This window comes from Ammospiza nelsoni, chromosome 18, assembly GCF_027579445.1.
Source record: "Ammospiza nelsoni isolate bAmmNel1 chromosome 18, bAmmNel1.pri, whole genome shotgun sequence".
In the NCBI taxonomy this organism is placed as follows: domain Eukaryota; kingdom Metazoa; phylum Chordata; class Aves; order Passeriformes; family Passerellidae; genus Ammospiza; species Ammospiza nelsoni.
In genome coordinates, this window is record NC_080650.1 from 4,733,269 (window position 1) to 4,756,397 (window position 23,129).

At 57.6% G+C, this 23,129-nt stretch overlaps 2 protein-coding genes across 4 annotated transcripts; both read right to left on the reverse strand.

Moving 5' to 3' along the window:
* Nucleotides 1–9: 9 nt before the first annotated feature.
* TPST2 (tyrosylprotein sulfotransferase 2) lies at nt 10–15,989 on the reverse strand. 3 transcript variants are annotated; one of them, XM_059485159.1, is made up of 8 exons: nt 15,923–15,989; nt 14,281–14,428; nt 8,179–8,244; nt 4,071–4,973; nt 2,446–2,644; nt 1,658–1,708; nt 1,494–1,542; nt 10–524 (listed from the first exon to the last, which is right to left on the reverse strand). In XM_059485159.1, exons 3-7 carry the CDS (start codon nt 8,187–8,189, stop codon nt 1,513–1,515), a joined length of 1,194 nt encoding a protein of 397 aa, XP_059341142.1. In that variant the 5' UTR covers nt 8,190–8,244; nt 14,281–14,428; nt 15,923–15,989; the 3' UTR covers nt 10–524; nt 1,494–1,512. The 3 variants fall into 3 exon arrangements, with proteins under 3 accessions (XP_059341142.1, XP_059341143.1, XP_059341141.1); XM_059485160.1 differs by lacking the exons at nt 8,179–8,244; nt 14,281–14,428; nt 15,923–15,989 and adding an exon at nt 5,564–5,648; XM_059485158.1 differs by lacking the exons at nt 8,179–8,244; nt 14,281–14,428; nt 15,923–15,989 and having other exon boundaries at nt 4,071–5,300.
* A 1,099-nt stretch (nt 15,990–17,088) lies between these two features.
* Nucleotides 17,089–20,508, reverse strand: CRYBB1 (crystallin beta B1). Its single transcript, XM_059485263.1, has 5 exons — nt 20,368–20,508; nt 19,511–19,629; nt 17,872–18,004; nt 17,606–17,748; nt 17,089–17,269 (listed from the first exon to the last, which is right to left on the reverse strand). Exons 1-5 carry the CDS (start codon nt 20,506–20,508, stop codon nt 17,089–17,091), a joined length of 717 nt encoding a protein of 238 aa, XP_059341246.1.
* Between the last annotated feature and the right edge of the window lie 2,621 nt (nt 20,509–23,129).

The following is a 23,129-nucleotide window of genomic DNA, read 5'->3' on the forward strand; positions in this document are numbered from 1 at the left end:
GGGGGGGGGGGGAGGGGGGCATATATTAACTCTGCAATAGCCTCTGCAGGGTCGGGGATGGGTTAGGGCGGAGGGCACACGCACCACAAAGGCTCTGCAGGGCCAGGGGGCAGTTCCTGACCCTGGGAGTGGGGAACAGCAGGACCGGGGCGGCTCTTCCCGATCCCAGGAATACGGAACAGCGGGGATGGGAGGGCTGTTCCCCACACCGGGAACGGGGAACAGATCACGAGACACAAACGCGATGTACAGAGTCCTCCAGCCACGGCACATGTAATGTCCTGCCATGCCGTTCCCCCACCAGCCCGGGTTTCCACAGCTGCATTCCCCACAGAGCGCTGGGACCGGCCGGGGACGTTCCCGCCGTGGAGCGCGTTTGGCCTTTGCAAATAAATGCAAATACATTCCTGGAGCGCAGTCATTTGGCAACAGTAGGAGCAAGCAATATGCTTGGAGAACAGATTTCCACGGGCCCACTGCACACTTCGTCCTTCTTGGGCAAACAACAGGCCATTGGCAGCGTTCTGGAAGAGACAAAACACACAACCTCAGGGGCAGGGTACCCTCAGGAGCAGGATCCCCTTGGGAAAGATATCCTCGGGAAAAGGATCCCCTTAGGGAAGGATCCCCTCAGGAGCAGGATCTCCTCAGGGGCAGAATTTCCTCTGGGGAAGGATCCTCTCAGGACCAGGATTTCCTCAGGGGCAGAACCTCCTCAGGGAAGGATCTCCTCTGGTAAGAGGATCCCCTCAGGAATAAGATCCCCTTGGGAGCAGGATCCTCTTAGGAACAGGATCTCCTCAAGAATAGGATCCCCTCAGACCAGGATCCCCTTGGGATCAGGATCCCCTCAGACTAGCACAGCAAGGCCTGACTGAAGGTTTAAAATGCCCAGAAAGGAGCCAATTCTCAGCCCAGGACAAGGGAACACACAATTCCTGATCTTCCCTCAGTGCTTCTGATCTTTTTCTAGCCCAGCCATCTGCTTGTACACAGAAAGTTGCTCTTAAAGGATCAGTTTTAGTGCCAAGAATGGTATTTTATGCTTTAGCATGGAGGAAGAACATTCAACACATCAACAGTTGTCTCTGGAGCAGCAGCCCAAGGCAGCAGCTTTGTTTTCCATCATGTTTTCCTTTGTTTTCTATCCCCTTCCTCAGGTCCATGGCACGTCTTTGGAGGCAGCTGGGGAGCAGCTCAGCTCATCCACACATTCCATGTGTCCCTGCTGCCCGCGGGGACGGGCTGCAATAGCCCTCCCAGGCGGCTGAGTTTCATTTTGCAGCTTTAATCCCGTTCCCAGAGCTCAGGAAAAGAATTCCTTACAAATGGTCCCACTCAGCAGCATTGTGTGGGAAGATCTGAGGCGACTATGAGGGATCTCTGTGAGGGAACCCCTGCTGATCCACAGAAATCACACAAACCAAGTGCTGGTCCTGGAGCAACACAGGAAGATTTGCCCAAATTCCAAAATTAAGTAAACAGGGTCTTACCTGGAAATCATTAATTTTCTTAGTGAGAAGATGATGTGTTCTGAGTCACCTGGAAGAGCCCCAGAAGAGAAGGGTCAGCTCTGAGCCAGCATTCCCCAGGGAAGGCAGCAGTGACCAGGTACCCTGGTGTGTCCCAAACCCCCAAACCCTCAGGGTGCTCTTACCTGCAGGTGACCTTTGAGATTGGCCGGTGTTTTATAATCTCCCTTTAAAACCTGTGGGAAAGAGAACCTGGAGTGACCTCCTGGGGCAGTGGAATCACCTCTGGGTCACTGCTGTCAGCCATTCCCAGCCTTCCAGGGAAAAAGCTGCACCTTGAGTGCTCTGTCCTGCTCTCTCCAAAACAGACATAGAGGGGCTGGAGCGTGTCCAGAGAAGGGCACAGATCTGGAGAAGGGGCTGGAGCAGCTGAGGGAGCTGGGAAGGGGCTCAGCCTGGGGAAAAGGAGGCTCAGGGGGGACCTTGTGGCTCTGCACAACTCCCTGAGAGGAGGGGACAGCCTGGAAGGGGTCAGGCTTTGCTCCCAGGGAACAGGGACAGGAGGGGAGGAAACTGCAACAAACTGTGCCAGGGGAGGCTCAGGTTGGACACCAGGAGGAATTTCCTCATGGAAAGGGTGCTCAGGGACTGGAAGGGAGGTTTGGAGTCCCCATCCCTGGAGGTGTCCACGGAACATGCTCCATGTGGCACTCAGTGCCCAGGTGGGGAGGACTTGATGGTTCTGGGAGGCCTTTCCCAACCTGAGTGACTCTGGAATTCTGTGATTCTGTGATTCTGTTTTTCCTGTGTGAATCTATTCCCCTCTGTTCCATCCCAACCCGGCTCAGGAGCTTCCCTTGCTCCGGAGGGCTCGGTGAGCTTCCCTTGCTTCCCAGCCTGGCTCAGGAGCTTCCCTTGCTCCGGAGGGCTCGGTGAGCCCCTGGCCTGTCCCCTGCATGGCAGTGCCACTCACCCTGTGCGTGTTGTTGACAACCAGGGGGTCGGGGTGGCCGTAGTTGGGGGGGTTGGCGTAGGGGTCGTAGCCCAGCCTGGCCAGCATGGGGGCGATGTGGGCCATGTCCTGCAGCACATCCCCCGGGATGTGCCCGATCCATTTGGATAACGCCTCCATGTTCACCGGCTTGATCACCTGGTCTGTTGACCTCTCTATCCTGGGGAAAATAAAGGAAAAAAAAAACAAAACACACAATGGTTGGATTTCATGCATGTGCTGGGCTCACACACAGCTCGTTGCCACCTCCACAGAGAACCACAGGATGGAATCTTAAGTCCATCTTAAATCCCATCCTGTTCTACTCCCTCCCATGGGCAGGGACACCTTCCACTATCCCAGGTTGCTCCAAATCCTGTCCCATCTGGCCTTGGGCACTTCCTTGAGTGGGGTAGCCACGGTTTCTGTCCCTCACAGCCCTGCTCTGGGGAAGCAGACCCTGGCAAGGGGTTCCACAGCCCCAGAGGCTAGATCCTTCTGTTTACAATCATGGAATCATTGAGGCTGGAAAAACCCTCTAAGACAAGTGAGTCCAACCATTTCCTCAGCACTCCTAAGGCCACCACTAACCCATGTCCCCAGCTGCCACATCCACACAGCTTTTAAATTCCTTCAGGGATGATGACTCTACCACCATTCTGTTCTAATGCTTAATTACCCTTTCAGGGAAGGAATTTCCCTTTTTATCCAACCTAAACTTCCTCTGGCACAACTTGAGGCTGCTTCCTCTTTTCTTACAGGAGAGATCTATCCTTCAGTGGGATAGAGGGTTTCACCTTGACACCTTTGCTTATCAGAGGAAAACTATATAAGATGTGTGGGCTGTAGCACAGATACACCTGGTGACCCCTATGAATATTCAAAACCTGATCTAAGCAACCTGGACCAATTTACTCTGAGCAAACAGGGAAGTAGAGCTGGCTGCAGTCCCAGGGCATCCTGGAAAACTGGAGCAGCTGCACATCCCCCCGTGGCTCCTGTGCCCTCACCACCAGGGCACCATCAACTGATACAGAGACTTGGATAATTCCCTTACACGGCTGATTAAATTTTGCTAAGCCTGACTTAAGCCTCCATTTAGAAAAGAAACAGCATTAAAAGAGGAAGAGAAAGTGGGAGAAGGCAAACACCCCCTACACATGGAAAGGGCAGGAGGGAGTGCTGGGTGTGCCTCCACTGGGCAGGTATTGCTTTTATTCTGCAATACCAACCCCAGACCTGGCAAGAACTGCAACTCATCATCATTAGCAGCACAACTAATCACACCAAGGAGCCATCTGAGGACGGGTGGAGAAAGAGACATTAAAGAGCTCACGTTTCAGAGCAAGCAGTTCTTTGCAAATTAAAGACTGAAATAATTTCTGCAGTGTCAAGAGAGATTAAACAGTCACCTGCTCCTGAAATCCTTGCTTGACAAGCTGTTCTGTGGAGTACAACAGATTGGGAGCATTAAAGCCACTCAGGAACACAAACCCCACTGCAGTACAATGTGCTGTCAAAATCACACACAAACACCAACAACGGGGCTCTGTCCTATTTTAGCCTGGTTGGTGCAACGAAAAGCTGAGGAAAGAGCCGAGACTCACTTGGAAAGGGACACCCCACCGGGCTTCCCGATGAGCTCCTCGTGGTGCAGCACCGAGTCGCTCCAGGAGATGTCCAGGAACCTCATGATGTTCTGCATGGACTGCTCGGGGTGCAGCACCAGCTGCTCGTAGTAGACGGGCAGGCAGCGGGCGCGGCCGATCTCCAGGCACTGGGAGTACATCACCTCGATGGCCTTGTTCCACTTGGTCAGGCAGTCCCGGTAGCTGTTCAGGTCGAAGCCGGCGATGGTCACCTTGCGCGTGATCATGGAGTGCACCGAGGCGCGCCCGTCCCGCACCATCAGCAGGAACTTGGAGTTGGGGAACAGCCGGGACAGGTACACGGAGGATTTCAGCGTGAAGGGGTCCTTGTTGCACAGGTACCTGGCGGGCTCGCCGTGCTTGGCGATCACTTCCAGGATGAAGGCCTGCATGGCCGCGTCCAGCACCTGGTCCGTCACCCCCGCCTCGTCCAGCCGCATCTTCTCGCGGCCGGACTTGGACCAGGCCTGGCGCATGGCCAGCACGCGGGGGATGATGCGGGTCTCCTCCCCGCAGCGCACCTCGGGGTGGGCGTCCAGCATGGCCCTCATCAGCGTGGTGCCGCTGCGGGGGACGCCGCCGATGAAGATCAAGGGCATGTCCTTGCTGTAGCGGTACTCCACGTGGTTGGCGTCCACCATCACCAGCTCCTCGTTCTCCGGCCTCATCAGCCTGTGCCTCCTCTCGCTCAGGACCTGCTGGCACTCCAGGACTTGCTGCCCGAGGTGCAGGGTCACCATCAGGGCCGCCACCGAGCCCAGCAGCAGCAGCACCCTGCGCGTGGTGACCCGCATCCTGCTCTCCTGGGCACAGGCTGGGGGCTTCAGCTCTCTGCTAGTGAGTGTCCAACCCCACGGGCATCTGCAAGAGAACAGCACTGTCAGAGCAGCCATGGGATGCTGACACCATCCCAGATTTCATCACCTCCTTCACTTATCAGCACCTCATTTCATTTATCAGCACCTCCCAGGCTTGGTGCCCTACACCCAGCAGGTAATTAAAGTCTGCCTCAGTGCACACCCAGAGAGAGAATTTCTGCATTGTGCTCCCAGAAACACAGGTTTGCAGCTGGAGCAAAGCTCCAGGAACGTTTTGGAGAGGAGGGGCACTGTATATCCAGAGACTCCTTAAAACAAAATCTTCACAGAGAGCCTGCTCCATCCCAGATGAAGCCCAAACCCAAGCTGAGGTTATTCCTCCCAAACCCAAGTCAGCACTCCAGCACTGCTCACCTCCCAGCCACCTGCATCCTCCCTACATTTTGTTTAGTTTAACCCTACGGTCACAGGGGAGGGGGAAGCTGAAATAAGAGAAAAACAAAAGCCTCTCATGCCAGCTTTAAGGGTCTGAGTCAGGAGAAACCGTTAGAATGAAACACGGAGAGATTCAACCATCTGAGAGTGAACAGCCACACGCAGCGTTCACCACCCTGCCCTGCCTCGGGAACTGACCTGACAGAGAAATCCGTGAAACTTCATCTGGCACCGAGACTTTTCGGGGTTTTCCACGGCTCGGCAGGACATCCAGCAGGAAGGCTGCAACCTCTGCAAGTGCCCAGCTCAGCTGCGTGCCCGGAGGGACTCCCGGGAATGCTGGCACCGCTTCCCACCCCCTCCCCCCGTCCGCCCCAGTTGCGAGTGCAGGTTTTGCAATCCTCCCCTGGGCTCACCCCGGGATTTCCAGTTCTTTGTGATTATGTGGCTGGGGCAGGAGCTGAATGGAGTGGAAGGAACGGGCCGTCCATGGATTCTGTTTTGCTGACAGGCCAAAGAGCTGCTCCAGAAAAGAGTTTCCCCCCACAGCGAAGGAATACATTGTGCAGCAGCCCATGCGGAGCAGGGAGCAGGCAGGAGAGAGCCTGGAGCTGGGCAGCTTTCCTGCTCCTCCTGCCAGGCGCTCAGGGACTCCTCTGCTCCCCACTTCCAGTCCCTGACATCCCACTCCACCATCCTGGACTCCACTCTCCCTTGTTGTGGGAGGGCATCCTCTCTGCCAGCCCAGGGATGCCCTCCCACAACCCAGCAGCACAACAACATCACCACCAAAAGTATTTTTGTGGTTCTTTACTCCCTGGTCCACCCCGACCAGCTGCTTGGTAACATACATGAAGCTAAACAGCCTCAGCTGCACCCCTAGGTATGAGATAAAGTGGGTGGATTTGTTGGGATGTAGATCAGAGGGACATCCAACAGATCTGGCATTTTTGCAGCGCCAAGCAGAGTCAGGGCCATTAACAAGACAAGTGCTGCTCCTTCCTGCTTTCTTCATCTGTTTCTGTCATGTAAATATATTCAAATATTCACCCCAAAATAATTGCAAATGCCACAAGACCCATTTCAATGGATGGCAGAGGAGCAGGCAGGATTTAGGGCCAACTGGAATAATTAGGGCAGTGTAGACCAAGACAAGCTAATTAGCAGCAAAGGCTGTACCATGAAAGGAGGGTGGAGCACAGAAGTGCTCTGTTCTCCAGGAGAACCAGCTGACAGGGAGCAGTTCCCACCGAGATGCTCCAGCAGCTCCAGAGGGAACAAAGGGACTCTCATATTGTGTTCCATGGGGCTGCCAGCTGTGCCAGGGGAGGTTCAGGTCGGACATCAGGGGGAATTTCCTCATGGAGAGAGAGGTCAGGCCCTGGGAGGGGCTGCCCAGGCAGGTGGTAGAGTGTGATAGTTGTTGTCTATCTACCTAGTGCCTGGGGGAGTTCTTTGCTGTCTAAGGCAGTGCAGTGGTGCCCCAGAGAGTTTGTGTTCACTGCTGGTCATGACACTCTTGGGTCAGTGACTCGTGCTGGGCTTCAATTTTCTGCTTTTCCTCTGCTTTTGTTCCCTTGTTCTTACAGTAAGCTCTTCAGTGAACAGTGCCCAGATAGGATAAAGGGCTGCTGTTCAAATAAAACCAGCAGTTTATAGAATTTTAATTTCCAGCATAATTAAAACACTCCCATGTAAGGCAGAAACGCTGCTCGGAGCTCTTGCTGTGATCTGGGACAGAATTTTGTTTTTGTTGTTGTCATAGACTTAACCATAGGATTTGTTCCCTGTCTGTTTAGGCCATCTTAGCCAAATTGCCCGTTTAAATAAATTTTGCAACAGAACATCAATGAGTGCTTAAGTCCTGAGGTTTCTTTTTGAAGCTCTTTTTGAAGCTAATAAAGTGCACTGTTACAGGCTATATACTCCCAAGAGAAAGACTTCATTTGAGACAAGGTGAAACTTCAAGGCAAATACAGATGTGTAGATGGCACAATGAGACAGAGCTGGTTCTCAGCTCTTTTGTGAGATTCCCCACCGAGAATTTCCTAAAATTTATGGGCCTCATTAGTCTGTGAGGGAAGATGGATGGGTCATTTCCTCCCCAGCAGGCATTGTGCTGGAATCAGGGTGTAATTAGGTTCCAGAGACAACACCCTTTCAAATGCCCAAGCTGGCTCTGAGAGCTTCCCACTTGAGCAGGATTAGGGAGCTCTCAGAGCCTACTCTGGCAGGGAATGGTGACATGGGAGCAGAAAGCAAAGCACCAGCAGCAATCCAGGGCTGAAACCCCTGAGTACAGCTTGGACACAGCAGGACAGGGATGTCACACAGGGGCAGGGGCACGTCCCTGGCCAGCATCAGGGGGCTAAGGCTGCCTCCAAAGAAGAAGCAGTGGAGGAAGCCATGTTGTGGCAGTTTTGTGTTCCCCTTGGGATGCCTTTTGCAGTGTGCCTGGAGCTTGGGGCTTTGTGGTTTTCAAAACCCCAACCCTAGGTGTAACCCTAACCCTAAGCAGAGCACTAAATCAGCTTGTAAGTCTGGCACCCAGAGTGTGGGGGAGAATGGGGACCAGTGGGGACGTTGATAGCAGAGTGACAAGAGCTCCTGCAGGCAGCAAGTCTTCTGTATTCCCATGCTGATGGGACTTGAGCATGAAGAAGGCTGACACTGTGTCGTGCCAGCTTGTGAAAGCAGCACAGGATCAATGTGGCACCAGTGGTGGTGTGGACAGATGTGCAGCATCATGAGACAGATGTGCAGCAGCCACCCAGCCTCCCAGGGGAATCACACATCCAGCAGCTTGCTCTTACCTTTTCCCCATACGGTCATGGTGCTTCTAGTTGAGCTTCATGCTGAACCCCTGGCCACCAAAACACCTGATGGGGAAGAGAAGCCACCGTGCTGATTTGTTTATTTAGCACACACATCCACTCCCCTCCTCAGCACCTTCCCCTCCTCCCCACAGCCTCCCCTGAGCCCCAGGGAAAGGTGTTCCTGCTGGAGCTGGTGGCCCCAGCTAATGGCAGCTCTGGCAGCTGGACTTGGCACACCTGCCCTGCCACACCAGCACTGTTCACAGAGCACAGCCAAGCCAGGATACACAGGGGGAAGCAGCAGGGCTGCTGCTCTTTTAGGAAATGCAGCCTGCTGGAAAGAGAGAGGCCTCAGGGGGACCTTAGCAGCCTGGATGTTTAAAGCCCAGGGGATGACAATCCAGCTGGGCACAATTCCAGCACACACTGGCCGCCACAACAGCCTTGACCAGAGGAAGCAGCTCCAGACTCGCCTGCTGCAAATGCTGAAATCAGGCACAGGTCAGACTATGACCAGAGCCCCCAAATCAGTGACAGTGAAAGGAGATAGAGCCCAGAGGACCTGCAGGCCTGGCAGGACCTCCTGGCTCCAGCCCCAAGAACAAAGCTCTCTCCAGCCTCACCACCAGCCAAGGCAGCAGCACTAGCTCCGCACAACATGGAAATCCCACCAGGCTGGGAACCAAACCTCTGGTCACTGGGTTTCCCACAAGGACTGCTCCATGCCAGGGAGCACAGCAGCCTTGGCTGGAGCCATCCTGCAAGCACAGAGCATCCTGGAGACAGTCTGGGACACGGAGCTGCAGCAGAGCACCCCAAGGGGCCAGGAGCTGGCGGATCACCAGATGTCACTCTGCTCCCAGGATCACAGCATGGACATGGGACCATCTTGGGATCACTGCTGCTGGGACATTCCCAGTCAGCTCCCCCTGGCTGTGCAGCAGGTCCTGGCCTTGCAGGATGTTCCTGAGAACATTTCCAGGAGTGACACTAATGGCTATTCCAGTCTCCTCTCGTGCCATTGAGTGTCACTGTCCCCTCCGCCTCAGCATTAAAGAGAAACCAGAGGGAAACTCCACCCAGCAGGAACTCTACAAGGGCTTATCCGCAGCGCAGGCGCTTCCCTGTGAGGCTTCCTGCTCAGCCTGGCCTCCATGGACTACAGGATTCCAGCTCCAGACCAGGCTGCAGCTCCACAGAGCAGCAGCTGCATCCCTGGATGTGCTTCTGCAGTGCCCTGAGTGCTGAGGTGCAGGGACAGAGATGGTCCAACAGCCCACCCAACTCATCTGCTCCAGAAACAGCTCCAGATCCTGCCCAGGCACAGACACACGGACAGACACACAGACGCACTTGTTTGTGACTTCCTTCCTGATGCTGTGCAGGGCGTCACCACCAGCTGGGCTCCAACCACAGCTCTGACCGAAACCCAACCAAAACCCCTGAATCAAACCCCTGACCTTGGCACCTGCACTGGGAACGGGTAAAAACCACCCCCGGAGCAGCCCCAGAGTCAGCACAGCACCCTCAGCAGGGAGGAAACACCATTTGTTAAAGTGTAACAAACAACTACAGAAACAGTTTCTATGAGAAGCCCCGTATGATCTAAAGCTGCATTTTTCTTTAAACCATTCCCAGAAATGAGTGTCATTAAGTGCAGCCTCCCCAAAAGATGTAGGTGTGGCCTGGAAAATTTGAGCTCAGTTTGCTGGTGCTTCATAAAAGGATGAGGATCTGCAGACGCCCCTGTGGCGGAACAGCAGCAGAAACTGTGGTCAGCAAGAAATGTCCCAACATATCCAGCTCACATCTTTACAAATCAGCAATATTTAATTACTGAATTGATAGTCTCCAGTTCATTTACAAAAATAAACACAGCTTGCCTGAGGGCCGCTGCTTCATCCCAACCTGAGCTCAGTCCAATGCTGACACTGCTGATGAGAGCTTTGCTCCTCCTGGATGCTGCTGCTGGCAATTTCCAAACACTTCCCAAGTATCTCTCTTAGCAGGACTGGAATGCAGTGAGCATGGAGCATGGGGCATGGAGCATGGGGCCAGCCCCAGTCTCCACCAGGAGCACACAGAGGCACCACAGGGGTGGCTGTGGTCACTGAGTGCAGCGTCAGCCCTGTTGCACAACCCACAGCTCGTGCTCCTCCACCCTAGCACTGCCCAGACTGGGATTGATCCCATGGGACAGTGGGGACAGAGTCCAACCCACCCACCCCAGTGGTGGGACAGGGGCTCTGTACCCATCTCTGCTGCAGGTGTGCCATGGCTCTAAGCCTTGGAGGGAAGATATGAAAATTAAACTGCTGCAGCACTCAAAACAAAATCCCACAACAAAAAGAAGCTGCTGTCAGCCACCACGTGGCAAGAACAGCACTACTGAGAGCAGGACGGGTTTGGTGACTAAAACTGAAGCTGCACTGCAGGTCATGAACCCAGGGCATCCACTGGAACAGAGGCCAATTCCAGTGAAAACACAACCAATCCCAACTAAAGCACCTGGGTCTGGAGCACTTTGGAGTTCTGTGTCCCTTGGAAAATCCCCAAACAGCACTGACAGCCCTGTGGTTTACACTTGCACCACTGCCATCATCCCAGGGAAAAATAACAGTCAAAAGAGTTCAGGGATGAGTGTTCAAGCAGCCACCTCAGCACCCAAACCACACAGAGGCTGCTCCAGCTGCATCTCAGCACCCAACAGGCTCAGGGGACAAAGGGGAATTTATTCTCACTGCTGAGTACCAAGAAAAATAAACCAGCAGAACCTGCTGCCCTGAGGATTAAGGCAGTGTGTGCCAGTTTCAAAACTTTCTGGCTCAGAAAAGTCTGCCAGGTGAGAGCCCTGAGCCACACCAATCATTCCAGCTGAGCATCCCAAAGAGCCCAGCCAGGGATGGGGCACTGTGTGCCAGCCAGCTCCAACAGGCTCTAAATCACATCAGCAAAGGATCCACAGACATTTCACAGCACAAACAGACTGCTGGTTTATCGCCTCAAGGCTGTTATGATTAGCAAAACATTTTATTATCCTGCTCAGCAGTACAGTGTTCCTCAAACAATAAAAATCCCACCAATTTACAGTAACTCCCCTCCGCCCATCCCTCGTTCCAAGCAGGGCGACAGCATTTTATCATCAGGAGGTGGAAACCTCAGCACTCACCCTGCCAGCCTTGCAGGGACACTGCCTTCAGCTCAGAGTGGCAGATTAATTATGGAATGCCCATGATTATGGAATGCCCATGATTATGGAATGCCCAAGGAGGAAGCTGCTGGCAGGACACAGGGATGGAGGCACCTCCCCACTCCCCAGCACCTGGCACCGTGTGCCCGCACCGCAGCAAGGCTCAGGCACGTCAGACAGCTTGTGCTGAAACAGGACACGAGTTCTGCACTTCAGAGGGAGCTCTTGACTTTTAATTAACCCACAGAGCTTCACCTTTCCTTAATTATTCTGCAGTTGTTGCCTCAGGGGGACAAAGGCAAAGCCAGCACAGGTCCACTGACAGTGACACTCCCACGTTGGCTCCCCTTGTGCCCTGACCAGTGACTCCACTGTCCTGCTGGAGGAAGGAGCTCTAGGAAAGCACTGAGCTCTCCCCCAACTCCTCTTGCCCAGGGAAGCTGTGGTTGCCCCATCCCTGGAAGTGTCCAAGGCCAGGCTGGATGGAGCTCTGAGCAACCTGGTCTAGTGGAAGGTGTCGCTGCGTGCAGAAGGGGGTGGAACTAGAATATCTTTAAGATCCCTTCCAACCCAAACCATTCCGTGATTCTGTGATTCCTCTCCATGTCTTTGATCAGATCCCTCCAACTCTCAGCCCTTGTCCAGGGTATGTCCTGGGGATCCACATGGGAGAGGGGCACTGGGCAAGGGGTGTTGAGGGTTGCAGCCCCCCTGTTCACTCACCACACTTCATGCAAACACAGCTCTTTCCTCACAAAACTGCACAAATATTCCCTTGCAGGCATGTGGGTGGTCAGAGCCTGCCATACAACAGGGAGGAAGAGAAGTCAGAGGAACTGCTAGAAAAAACACCAAGTATCTTCAAAAAATATTTTCCCAATCCACACGCCAAACCCTAAGTCTCAACAAGCTCCATTCTTGCATGCACAAAGATCAGGATCTGCAAATAAAAAATTGTTTCTGCAAGACAAACCCCAAAACCTCAAATTTGCTTAAGAAACAAAATCAAAGTGTTTTATTTCCCCATGCAGCAGCAGCAGCAGCCCTGGAAGCACTGCCTGAGGGCAGGGCAGGGCAGCAAGGATGGAGGTGCCACTGCTCACCCTGCAGGCAGGGATGGGAGAGGGGACACTGCTCCCCATCTTCCCCAGCTCCTCTGCTCATTCTTGTCCTGTTTCCTGCAGCTCCCTCAGGAGCACAGAACCAAGCACAGACCAGCCCCAGGATCTCCAGCAGTGCCCAGCCATGCTCAGCACAATGGATGCCATAAAGGCAAACATTTGGCATCTCCACAAAGCCAGAAACTTTGGGAAGCACCAGCATCCACTTCAGCCATGTGTGTTTGTGGCCTCCCACTCCCACCCCAGCGAGGATGGGCAGTGACCACTTCCAGGCCCTGGCACGGGTGAAGCCCTTGTGAAACCACCGGTGGAAGAAACGGAACCGGCGCCTTCCGAGCCTGCGCCGCTGCTGCCTCATCAGCCAAAGGACCCAGAACACACATCCGAGCTCCTTCCTGTCTGCACAGCCCAGCTGGAGCCCTGCTCCTCCTCTGCTGCCATTGCATTTGCAAACACTGGGCCACCAAGGCCTGTGCCCGTGCCCTGAGTGCCACCCGGCCACGCTGGCTCACAGCCAGCTGTGAGCACAGCTGCCCGAGGGGGTGGCTGTTGTCTCACCCCCACTGCAGCTCAGCCACTGCTGGCAACAGCTGCTCACACCACAGGATCCCTCCCAGCACCGAGCAGGAACAGAAGTGCTGGAAAAGCTTCCCCAGCACAGCAGCCTGAGGCTCCAGAGCCAAAATGCCCGTAGCCATTCCTCCGTGGAGAAGCACCTGCATGCTTCAGCCCCTGCAGAGCCCTCAGTCTCACTCTGGGGTCACTGCCTGGGAATGCACAGTGGGAAGCAGCTGCTTGCTTCACTTCCGAACGCTGCGTGTTGAGCAACCCCCGCTGTTGCTCTTGTTTGATGTCCCTGGGAGGGGACAAGGGGCTCCTGTGGCAGGGCCACCCTCCTGCCACACCGTGAGGCACCACAGCACGGACTGGGGACCAAAAGGGGGGAAAAAAGGCATCATTTACCTTGAGAAGGGGAATCTTTGAGAGAATTCCTGCAGGAATTCTGGAGGCAGACAGGGCTTGGAAAACAGAGTGAACCAAAGCAGGCAGCCAACACCAGGGCTAGCTTCTCCCGGGTTCTGTGTGCCCGCTGCCTGTGGAATCTGGAGGGAAACGTGCTCAGCCAAGGCATGAGGCTGAGGCTCCTCAAGGCATCACAAATTCATCACAAGGCACATCTGCATGGTGCCAAATAAAACCACCTGCTGGGGGTTTGTTTTCTCTCTCCAAAAATCTTCTTGACAGTCCCCGCATTTTAACAGCGCTCCTGCCATCCCACACATCCCCAAAGGCTCAGCGTACCCAGAATGCAAACTGCCTTTGGAAAAATCTTAAAATAGCCACAGAAATTACTAATACCGTTTGTAAAAAGGCAGAGACAGCAGTGGCATGAGCCTGACCATGCTGGTGAGCCCACCACTGTCCGGCAGAGACCCCAGGCCTCAGCCTGCCACATCCCCCCACAATGAAGCCCCCCAATGCCAGCTGCTGTGGGCGATGCTGGGGAGGACTCACACAGTGCCCAGTTCAGCTGCTGTCCCTCAAATTCCAGGCTGACTCCACACAGACCCTGGGCTCCCCTCGGGCTCTGCAGCACAGCTGCTCCTGTGGTGCCACATGCAGCAGCCTCGGGGCACCAGCTGCCGCCGGCATGTGATGGCAAACCCCACTCGCAGGCGCCCGCGCTGGCACTTGACAGCTCCCCACGAGCAGCCTGCAGCATCCCCACAAAGCACACAGCAAATCTGGAAACCTGTTGGCACCAATCATTGGGATCTCCCCACTCACCGTTGCTCGGTGCCTGAGCAGGAGGGAGCAGCACGGCTGTGCTGAGGGAGGACTCTCCTCCTGAAACCGAGTCCAAGCAGCCAGCAGGGCCTGGCACAGGGAGGCGTCTGAAGGGGTTTCAAGCTGTGAGATGACTTTTGGACAGAGCCTGAGCACACAAACAAACACAGAGAGGGACAGAGCAAAGGCCTCTGTGATGCAAACCATCCCCTGCCTGCCCAGGAGGGCAGCCCAGCTCATGCTGCTAGCCCCAGTGCCAGCAACTCCAGCCATGAGTCCCAAGGAACTTGAGCTGGACAAAGGGTGGATGTCACATCCCTGCCACACAGGGCACAGTAACAGATGGGCACTGCCAGGAGAGTGCCAGTGCTTTGTGTGGGCTGCAAGGTGCCAACGCAGCTGCTCAGAAGCCCATCTGCACCCCTGCCAAGGGACCCACATCCCACAGCCACCCCGACCTACATGCTGCCAACACCTCTCAAGCCTCAGCAGAGGCTGATGCTCCCCAAGACCCGCAGGTGCAGCCTCCCACTGGGCACCCACCCTGCCCAGGCCACCACGCTCATCCTGCTATAGATGGGCAGTCCCAACCCTGGCCGAGCTCTGGACACCTGGACAGACAGACAGCCCCAACCCATGGGTGCCTCTGGGTATGGCAGTGCTCAGGTTATGGGGGCACAGCTTGGTGCTGGGCTGCCAGAGGGGTGCCATGGGAGGGGGGAGAGGGCACCTTGTACCAAAGAGCAGAATGGGAGGACAAAGGTACGAGGAAAACCCTGCACTGAGCACCCTGTCCCACCTGCTGTGCATCCTGCACTGTGTTCTGTGCACTGAGCACCCTGTGGGCACCTCAGCAACCCTGCACTGTGCTGAGCACCCTGCACCCAGCACCACGGTCTGAACTGAGCACTGAGCACCCTGCACTGAGCACCCCGCACCGAGCATCCTGTACTGGGCACCCCGCACGGAGCACCCAGCACCGAGCATCCTGTCCTGGGCATCCAGCACCGAGCATCCTGTCCTGCCTGGGCATCCCGCACCGAGCATCCTGTCCTGGGCATCCAGCACCGAGCATCCTGTCCTGCCTGGGCATCCCGCACCGAGCGTCCTGTCCTGCCTGGGCATCCCGCACCGAGCATCCTGTCCTGGGCACCCAGCACCGAGCATCCTGTCCTGCCTGGGCATCCTGCACCGAGCATCCTGTCCTGGGCACCCAGCACCGAGCATCCTGTCCTGGGCATCCAGCACTGCTCTGAGCACTCTGCACCGAACACCGAGCACCGAGCACCACTGTGTGTCCCCAGCACCGAAAACCCCGCACCGCTCCGTGTCCCCAGCACCGCACACCCCGCACCGCTCCGATCACGCATCCCCGCCCGGTGTCCCCAGCCCCGCGCACCGCGCACGCCCCGCACTGCGCACCGAGCATCCCCCGCCGCTCCGCGCCCCGTTGGCTTCGCCCGCGCCGCCCACCGAGCCCGGAGCCGCTACCAGGCAGCGCCCGCCGGTCCCGGGCGCCGCCCGCCCGCTGTCACCTGCCCGCCGGCGCGGCTGTGGGCACAAGCGGCGGGGGCACACGCGGTTCCCGGACCGGGTCGCTCCCCCCGGTGCCGCTCCCCCCCCCCCCCCCCGCCGCACTCACCGGGGCCGCCGCCGGCCCGGAGCGGCGCGAGACGCGGCGACGTCACGCGCACGCGGGGCCGGGATCCCCGCCCGCCGCTCCGCGCGTGCGCCGCGCGCGCCGGGCACCGGGCGGCACCGAGCCCGGCACCGAGCCCCAACACGTGTCTCTGCCCCCTGCCCGTCCCCCTGCCGGTACCGGCACGGGTGGACCCGCAGCCCTCCCCGCCAGTTACCGGGAGCGCTCCGCACCGCGCTGCCCGCGGCCTCACCGTTATCCCCGGTCCCCGCCCCTGTCCCGGTGCTGCCTGTGTGCAGCGCCCCGCCGTCACTGCTGTCGCTGTAATTAATCACTAATTAGCGGCGTGGGAGCGCAGGGGAATGCCACCCGAGGTGCTGCACCGGGAGGCAACGGGATGGGAAGGGGGAATGAGGCCGCGAAGAAATGCCCGGGGGGGAGGGACAGCGTCCGAGGGGGGAAAAAACTCCTTGAAAGTGAATCGGTCATTGATTGACTGCGATATCGGCTGTTAATTAGTGCCCAGGTGGATCCCGCGGGCAGGGACCCAGGACCCCTCGCAGCCCCCCGAACCCGCGGGTGTGGATAGAGCCAGGAGCCCACCCTGACTCCATGGACAGAGCCGGGAGCCCGTCCTGATTCCATGGACAGAGCCGAGAGCCTGCCCTGATTCCGTGGACAGAGCTGGGAACCCGCTCTGATTCCATGGACAGAGCCCACAGCTCGCTCTGATTCCATGGACAGAGGCAGGAACCTGCCCTGACTCCGCGGCTCTCGGGGCACCCCGAGTCCCCCAAGTGAGAAGGTCCCCACCACCGCTGCTGGGGTCAGGCTGCAGACCCTTTGCCACCCTCTTCCCCCGCACCAAGGCTCTCCTGTGTCCCAGCCCCAGCACGGGGAGCTCCTGCACGACACCAATTCCCTGGCAAAACCCCCTTCCCCCGTGTCCCACCCCGCTCCAGCGCAAGGCTGGCCCATCCCGAGCAAGCGATTCATGCACCACGGACCCCCGAGCAGTTCTAATCTTCTGGTTTTTTTTTAATTTGCCTCACAAGGTAGAGTACATCCAGGGAATGTGCAATGTACAAGGAAAGTGCTGGGCAGGCGAGCGCGAGGGGAGGCGGGGGTGCCCCACGGGGCCCGGGACTCGTAGCTAGCAGGCAGCACGCTCAGTCGGAGGGCGCGTCGGGGGTGACAAAGGTGCCCTTCTGGTCCCACTGCATGTCCCGGATGCGGCGGATGGACTGGATCTGGGGCTGGAAGGCAGACCACTCGTTCCAGTGTCGGAAGTCTCCGGTCTCAAAGAGGTACTGGTAGCCTCTGTAGCCAGGGTACTGGTACCCGACCCAACTGTGGGGAAAGAAAACACAGGGCACCTGAGCGGGGTCAGCCACTCCAGGCAGCAGCCACACGGCTGGTGGGTGTTCAGGGGGGCTGGCATGGCCTCCCTGTGCTGGCCACCAACCTCTGGGGGACAGGGCACACCACTAGAAACATCCACACCACCCAAAACAGCCACACCACTAGAAACAGCCACACCATCCAAAACAGCCAATGCTAACCAAAACCGCCACACCACCAGAAACAGCCATGCCACCACTTTCTGGCTGCCTGAGAGCCCACGGCAGCTGGTTAGGGAGGATAGGGAGCCTGGCATGAGGCAGCTGCCACTGCAGCCCAGCTTACGTTCCACTGGGCACCTGCACGCTGCCCACGCGGTCGCAGAAGCCATAAGCCCAGAGGCTGGGCACGTCGTCCTCCTGGATTTCCATCTTGTTGCCCTTGAAGTCAGCAGACTCGTAGAGGGAGATTTTGTGGTCCTCAGCCTCCTGGGGATGACAGAGGGAGGGTGCTGGGCAGTGTGGCCGAATCCCTGGGGCTTTGCTGCAGTGAGGCATTGAGCACACAGCCCTGGGCAGATCCCACCAGGCTCTCTGCTCCCCAGCACTCACCATTTTGATGGGACGCATGGACATGAAGCAGTCGCTCCGGTAGCTGCTGGACCAGGTGTCCCAGCGAGGGTACTCGCCCTTCTCCAGGATGAACATCTCCCCACGCATGTTGGCCTGCTCGTAGGCCACCCAGCTGGGGAGAGAGGTGGGCAAATAGAGGGTCAGGTGCCACCCAGCAGTTCCCCTCCTGCTCAGCCAGCTTGTAGGACAGTGGAGGGGTCTCAAAAAACATTGTGGCCCCACCACCCTGCTCCCACCTCTCTCCCAGCCCAGGCACTGCAGCCTGTGCAGAGCCAGTGCTGATCCATGGGCTCCTGGCTGGAAGCTCACTGGTGTGTGAGTGTCCAAACCTGCAGCAGGCACCAGCACTCACAGTGCTCCTCTTCCTCAGCTGGGGAGCATCAGGACCCCTGCACAGCTGGTGACCCCACAGAGTCAGCTCAGGACTCTTCTGTCCCTCCTGCCTGGGCTGTGTAATCCTGGCACCCCGCACGCCTCACTGCTCCAGTGCCAGCCAGCGCTGGCACCCATCCCACTGCTGGGTGTGGGGCTCACCCAGCTGCAATGTCACCTCCTCAGCAGAGCCACGAGGTGCTGAATGCTGGGAATGTCATGGGTGTGGGGCTCCAGAAGCCCCCAGCACCACAACAGTCCTGCATTTGCTGCTTTCGCTTTCCCTGCAGCACAGCTCTTCCTGCAGATGCCAGCAGGGGTTTTCCTGCTGGCAGGAGATGTGTTCAGGTACCCCAGGCTGCATAGCCTCAAGCTGCCTGCTAAAGCTCAGCTTTGTTGTTTTGCTTTCATCTTCCTCTAAGCACATTTTTGGGTGCAGAGTTCCATCAGTGACTCTCAAGAAGCTTCTAAGGACCCCTATAACACCCAAGATCTCTGTCCTCCCAATTTCACCCTTTCTGCACCTTCCCAGGTATCATATCTGAGCTCCTTCCAGGCTGCTCCATCCCCCATTTGTTTCAAGAAGAGTTGGATATTCTGGATTCCTAATAAAAAAGTCATAGGTGCTGCATGGTGTCATTCCAGGTCACCCTCCCAGACCCTCAGGGATGCTGTCAGGACAAGCCATGCACGTCCTGTGCATCCTCCCCACAGCTCTACCAGCCCCCCTGCATTCCTGGCCACGCTGTTTCCAGCCAGGCACGGCACGGTGGGATGCTCTTTCAACATGGAGATCATCTGTCTGCCCAGTTATCTGCTTTGGGGATCGTTTTTGTCCCTGCCTGTGTCAACAGTTCCCACGGCTTTGCGACCTGCCCGGCCCCCTGTTGCTGCTCAGCTGCCTGGGTGCAGGCAAGTGCTTGTCCCCGCCTGTCCCTGTTGCCTGCTCCATCCTGGCCCAAGGATCCCACCTCATTTCACCTTGACTTCTCTAAAATCTGCAGGTCCATTGTGTTCCATGCACAGCTCCAGGTGGCTGAAATGATGGACACCTCTGGTCCCCTTTTCTTTGCATGTGGCCCTGGCCTCCTTCCCACCCATCCTGGTAATCCTGTCGTCCTCAAAGGAGATCCAGGATGCCTGCTGTGCTCCTGTGCTCAGGGAAAGGTCCCTGAACATCACATTGTTCCCACCCACCAGGAACATCCTCAGGGTCACAGCCCCCTCCATGGCTGGGGTCACTTACGGTCCGGAGGTGACAATGACACTGCGCACCCGGTCGAAGCCACGGTCAGCCAGGTTCAGGCACTCGGCGGTGAACTCCATCTGCCTGCCCTGGAAGTTCTCCTGGTCGAAGACAACAATCTGGGGGTGCAAGGAGAGGGTTGGATGAGCACAGGCACGCTCAGGGAGGGCAGGCTGGTGCTGGGTGACCAGTGCCTGAGCCTTCTGCTCCATGTGTCCCCCTCAGCTCTCCAAGCCTTCCTGTGGTTTCTCCGATGTGGTGCCTGCCCGTGCTGAGCTGGGCTCTGTGCATGGGCATGCCCCAACAGCTGTTCCTGCTCCAAGATGGCCTCATCTGCCCCTGGTTTTGCTGCTGCTGGTGCCCACAGTGGTGGGAAGGAGCTGCTTCTCCAGGTGCTCTGTCTGCACCTTGGCCTTCTCAGCCTGGCACGGTGTCACCAGAGCCCTCGCATCACTCGCCCTCCCGTGCCAGCCCTGCTGCAGTGCCTCAGTGGCATGCTGGCATCACTGTGGCATTTCAGCGCTGGCCTTGTCACCCCTAGTGTCCCCTCCACCTCCCCACAGGACCCCTGCATGCAGGAGGTGACCAGAGGGAGCAGGTGACAGCAGCCAGCCCTGACACCACAACCCAGGGGAGAGCACTTCCCAAGCCTGTAGTCCCCAGCAAGCTGTCCTGGCCAAGGCACCTTCAGGCTGTTCCTCCTGCAGCATCTGCCCAAATCCCGTGCCTGCTGTGGGACAGAGCAGGGATGGCATCACCCACACTGCCACAGTCCTTCCCCCTGGAACAATGTCCTCCTGCCCTTGTCCCTCAGCCCAGACCGTGTCCCTGCACACGAGGGGAGCCACAGGGCTTACCCTGAAGGCTTCTGGGGAGGGCTCCTCGCCCTTGCTGTTTGCGACAGGAGCAGGGTCGAGGGATGGGGTTGGAGCAGGAGCTGCCTTCTCCTTGTCATCCGCAGCCTGGCCGGGAGCAGCGGGTTTTGTGGTCTCAGACATCGCGGTGGTGGGCTCAAGTCTGTGACAGGGCACCAGCAGCAGGTTAGAGGGAGGAATGGATGTGGGCACCCACAACCCGCCCCAGGAAGGGTAATATCTGGATGGGGTGGGTGGGCAGGGCCAGGAGAGGAGATGCTGGAAGGTTCTCCAGCAGGCACAGGCAAGGATCCTGCCTTCACCAAGGGGATCACAGGAGGTCCTGGAGTCCACACTCTCCTCCTGTGGCCAGGAGAGCCCTGAGCATGGTCCTGGAGTGCCCGGGCATGGGGCCTGATGCTGTGCCGGGCACCGGGGCCATCCCGCACGGGGAGCACCTGGGAGCCCGGGGGGCACCGGGACGGCATGTGAGGGGTGGGAAGGGGACAGCCCTGGTCTGCTGAAGCCCTGCAGCTGGCACCTGCTGTGGCCCCACAGGTGAGTGTCAGCAGCAGCTCCCCGGGAGTGGAGGGCAGTGGGATGTGCTCCCAGACGTGACCACCACAGCGGTGACCACGGCTTAGACCCTGAGTTTCCCTCTCCCCACCTCGGGTCCTCTGCAGCCCGGTGTCCAGGGACTTTGTCCTCTTACCTGGGCAGCTGCTGCTTCTTGTTGGAGTGAGCGGGCTTGTGTTTCGGGGCGCCGCGAGGCCCCCACTTTATAGCCTGGCAAGGGCAGACCCCCGGGCGGGCTCACAAAGGAACTGCCAGCTCATCAGTGTCTGCGCGGCCGCCCAGTCATCACATCCTGCAAAGCGCTGGGCGAGCTGGAAGCCTCTCCCCGGCCCCGTGCCCAGCCGCTGAACCCAGCACTTTCCTTTGTGCCCCCGGCACAACAGAAGACCTGACCGTGCCACTTTGCATCGCGCCCGGCACCCGCTGCCCCGCGTGCGGCCGCCCCGGCAGGGCATATATAGCCCTGGCATGGCCCGGCCGGCACCGGCACCGGCTCAGCAACAGGAACACCTGCCCTGCCCAGCGGCCCGGGCCCGCAGGGACACCCCGCTGCCAGCCCCGCTGTGTCCGGTGCTCCCCTCCAAACACTGAACCTCTCAGATGCTTTGAGCATCACCCCGTGCCCACAGTGCTGCCCTGGAGATGCCAGGAAGCGAGACCTGAGTGTTCCGAAATGCTTCAGGAGTCAGGATTTTTCCAAGCGATGTGTAATCGAAGCTGACATTTTCTGAACCACCTGAGCGCCTGAAACAGTGTTTGTTCTCTCTTGGGAACATCCCTGCTAGCTGGCAGGGTTCTTCCTTTGCTTTTTAGCCCATTTTCCCCGTGCTGTGGTGGCCCTGTACCACCCCTGGTTCTGCCACCATCACATTCATGGTTTTGGGGCATCAGCTCTGTCTGACTGGTGCAGGACGGCTGTGGGGTGGCTGGTTAGGGATGCATTGGCACCAGTCTCTGCAGCAGCTCTGGTGCCACATCTCCCCCACTCTCTGGACCTTCCCCTGAGTCCCTCTGAGCCTCTGATCATTTTTTTGCACCTCCACACCCCTGTCCAGCACCCCCAGCTTCCCGCAGCATCCAGCACCAGCAGTGCCTCACTGGGGAGTGTACGGGCACAGGGCTCAGAGCCCCGTGTGCTGCCCTCCTCTTTTGTTCCTCTCATGTGTCACCCAGCAGTGGTGGGATCCAGCTGCACCCTCTGGGCCATTGCACAAAATCCCCGACAAAAAGAATGTATTGATCCCTTCTTTTCCCGAGGTTTTTCAGGAGGTGTCCTGTGCCCGTGACAGAGCTGGGTGTGGGGTCTGCTGCCCCATCACCCTGGGCACTGGCTCAGTCTGGTTCTCACCTTGATACTGAGCAGTGTTTTATGATTCATGATCTCAATTTGTGCTCATTTCCATGGTTTTTATCCAGATTTCTAATTTAATCTGCCCTCTCTTCCCCCCAGAGCCAGCACGGGTGCTCTCCCTGTGCTGCCTCCCCTGTGCCTCCTGGGCATTAATCAGCAAGTCTCACCCACCCTCTGCTCCTGACTCTGCTTCCTCTCCCAGTCCCCAGCACCTTTGAACCTGGGTGTTGGAAAACCAGCTCAGAGGGGTTTAGCTCTTCTCCTGAAGGCTGCTTTGCTCCTTACTGAGCATTCAGCATCCCTGTGGGCTTCCCTGAGTCGGGGCTGTGGCAGGGATCAATCCTTGGCTATTCCTGAGCCCCCCAGACACAAAATCTCTGCCCTGCCATGGACCCTGTGCCCTCACTGCACCATCCCTCCCTGGCACAGAGATGCACAGCTCCAGCACAGCCCTGGCAGCAGATGGACAGAGCTGGCACAGTGTGGCCACAGAGGGCACGGGCAAAAGGGTTTGCTCTGCCCTGGTGAGTGCCACTGCCTGTGGATCTCCTGCTGCTGCATCCCTGCCTGGCACTGAGTGCCACCATGGGGGCTCCAGTGACTGTGTCACACTGCCAGGACACGGCGTGGACAGTGAGTGAGTGGTGGTCACTGTGCTGGTGGCCAGCACAAGCTGAGTTTAGCTCAGGCCACAGCGAGAGGCCAGGGACAAATTGTGCCAGTGCCAAGAGGGCTTTTGCTGGGGTTGCAGGTGGCAGGGACAGCCCGTGCATCTCTGCTGTGCCCTGGGGCAGCCCGTTGTGCTGAGCGTCCCCAGCTGCCCTGCTCTGCCTCCCCC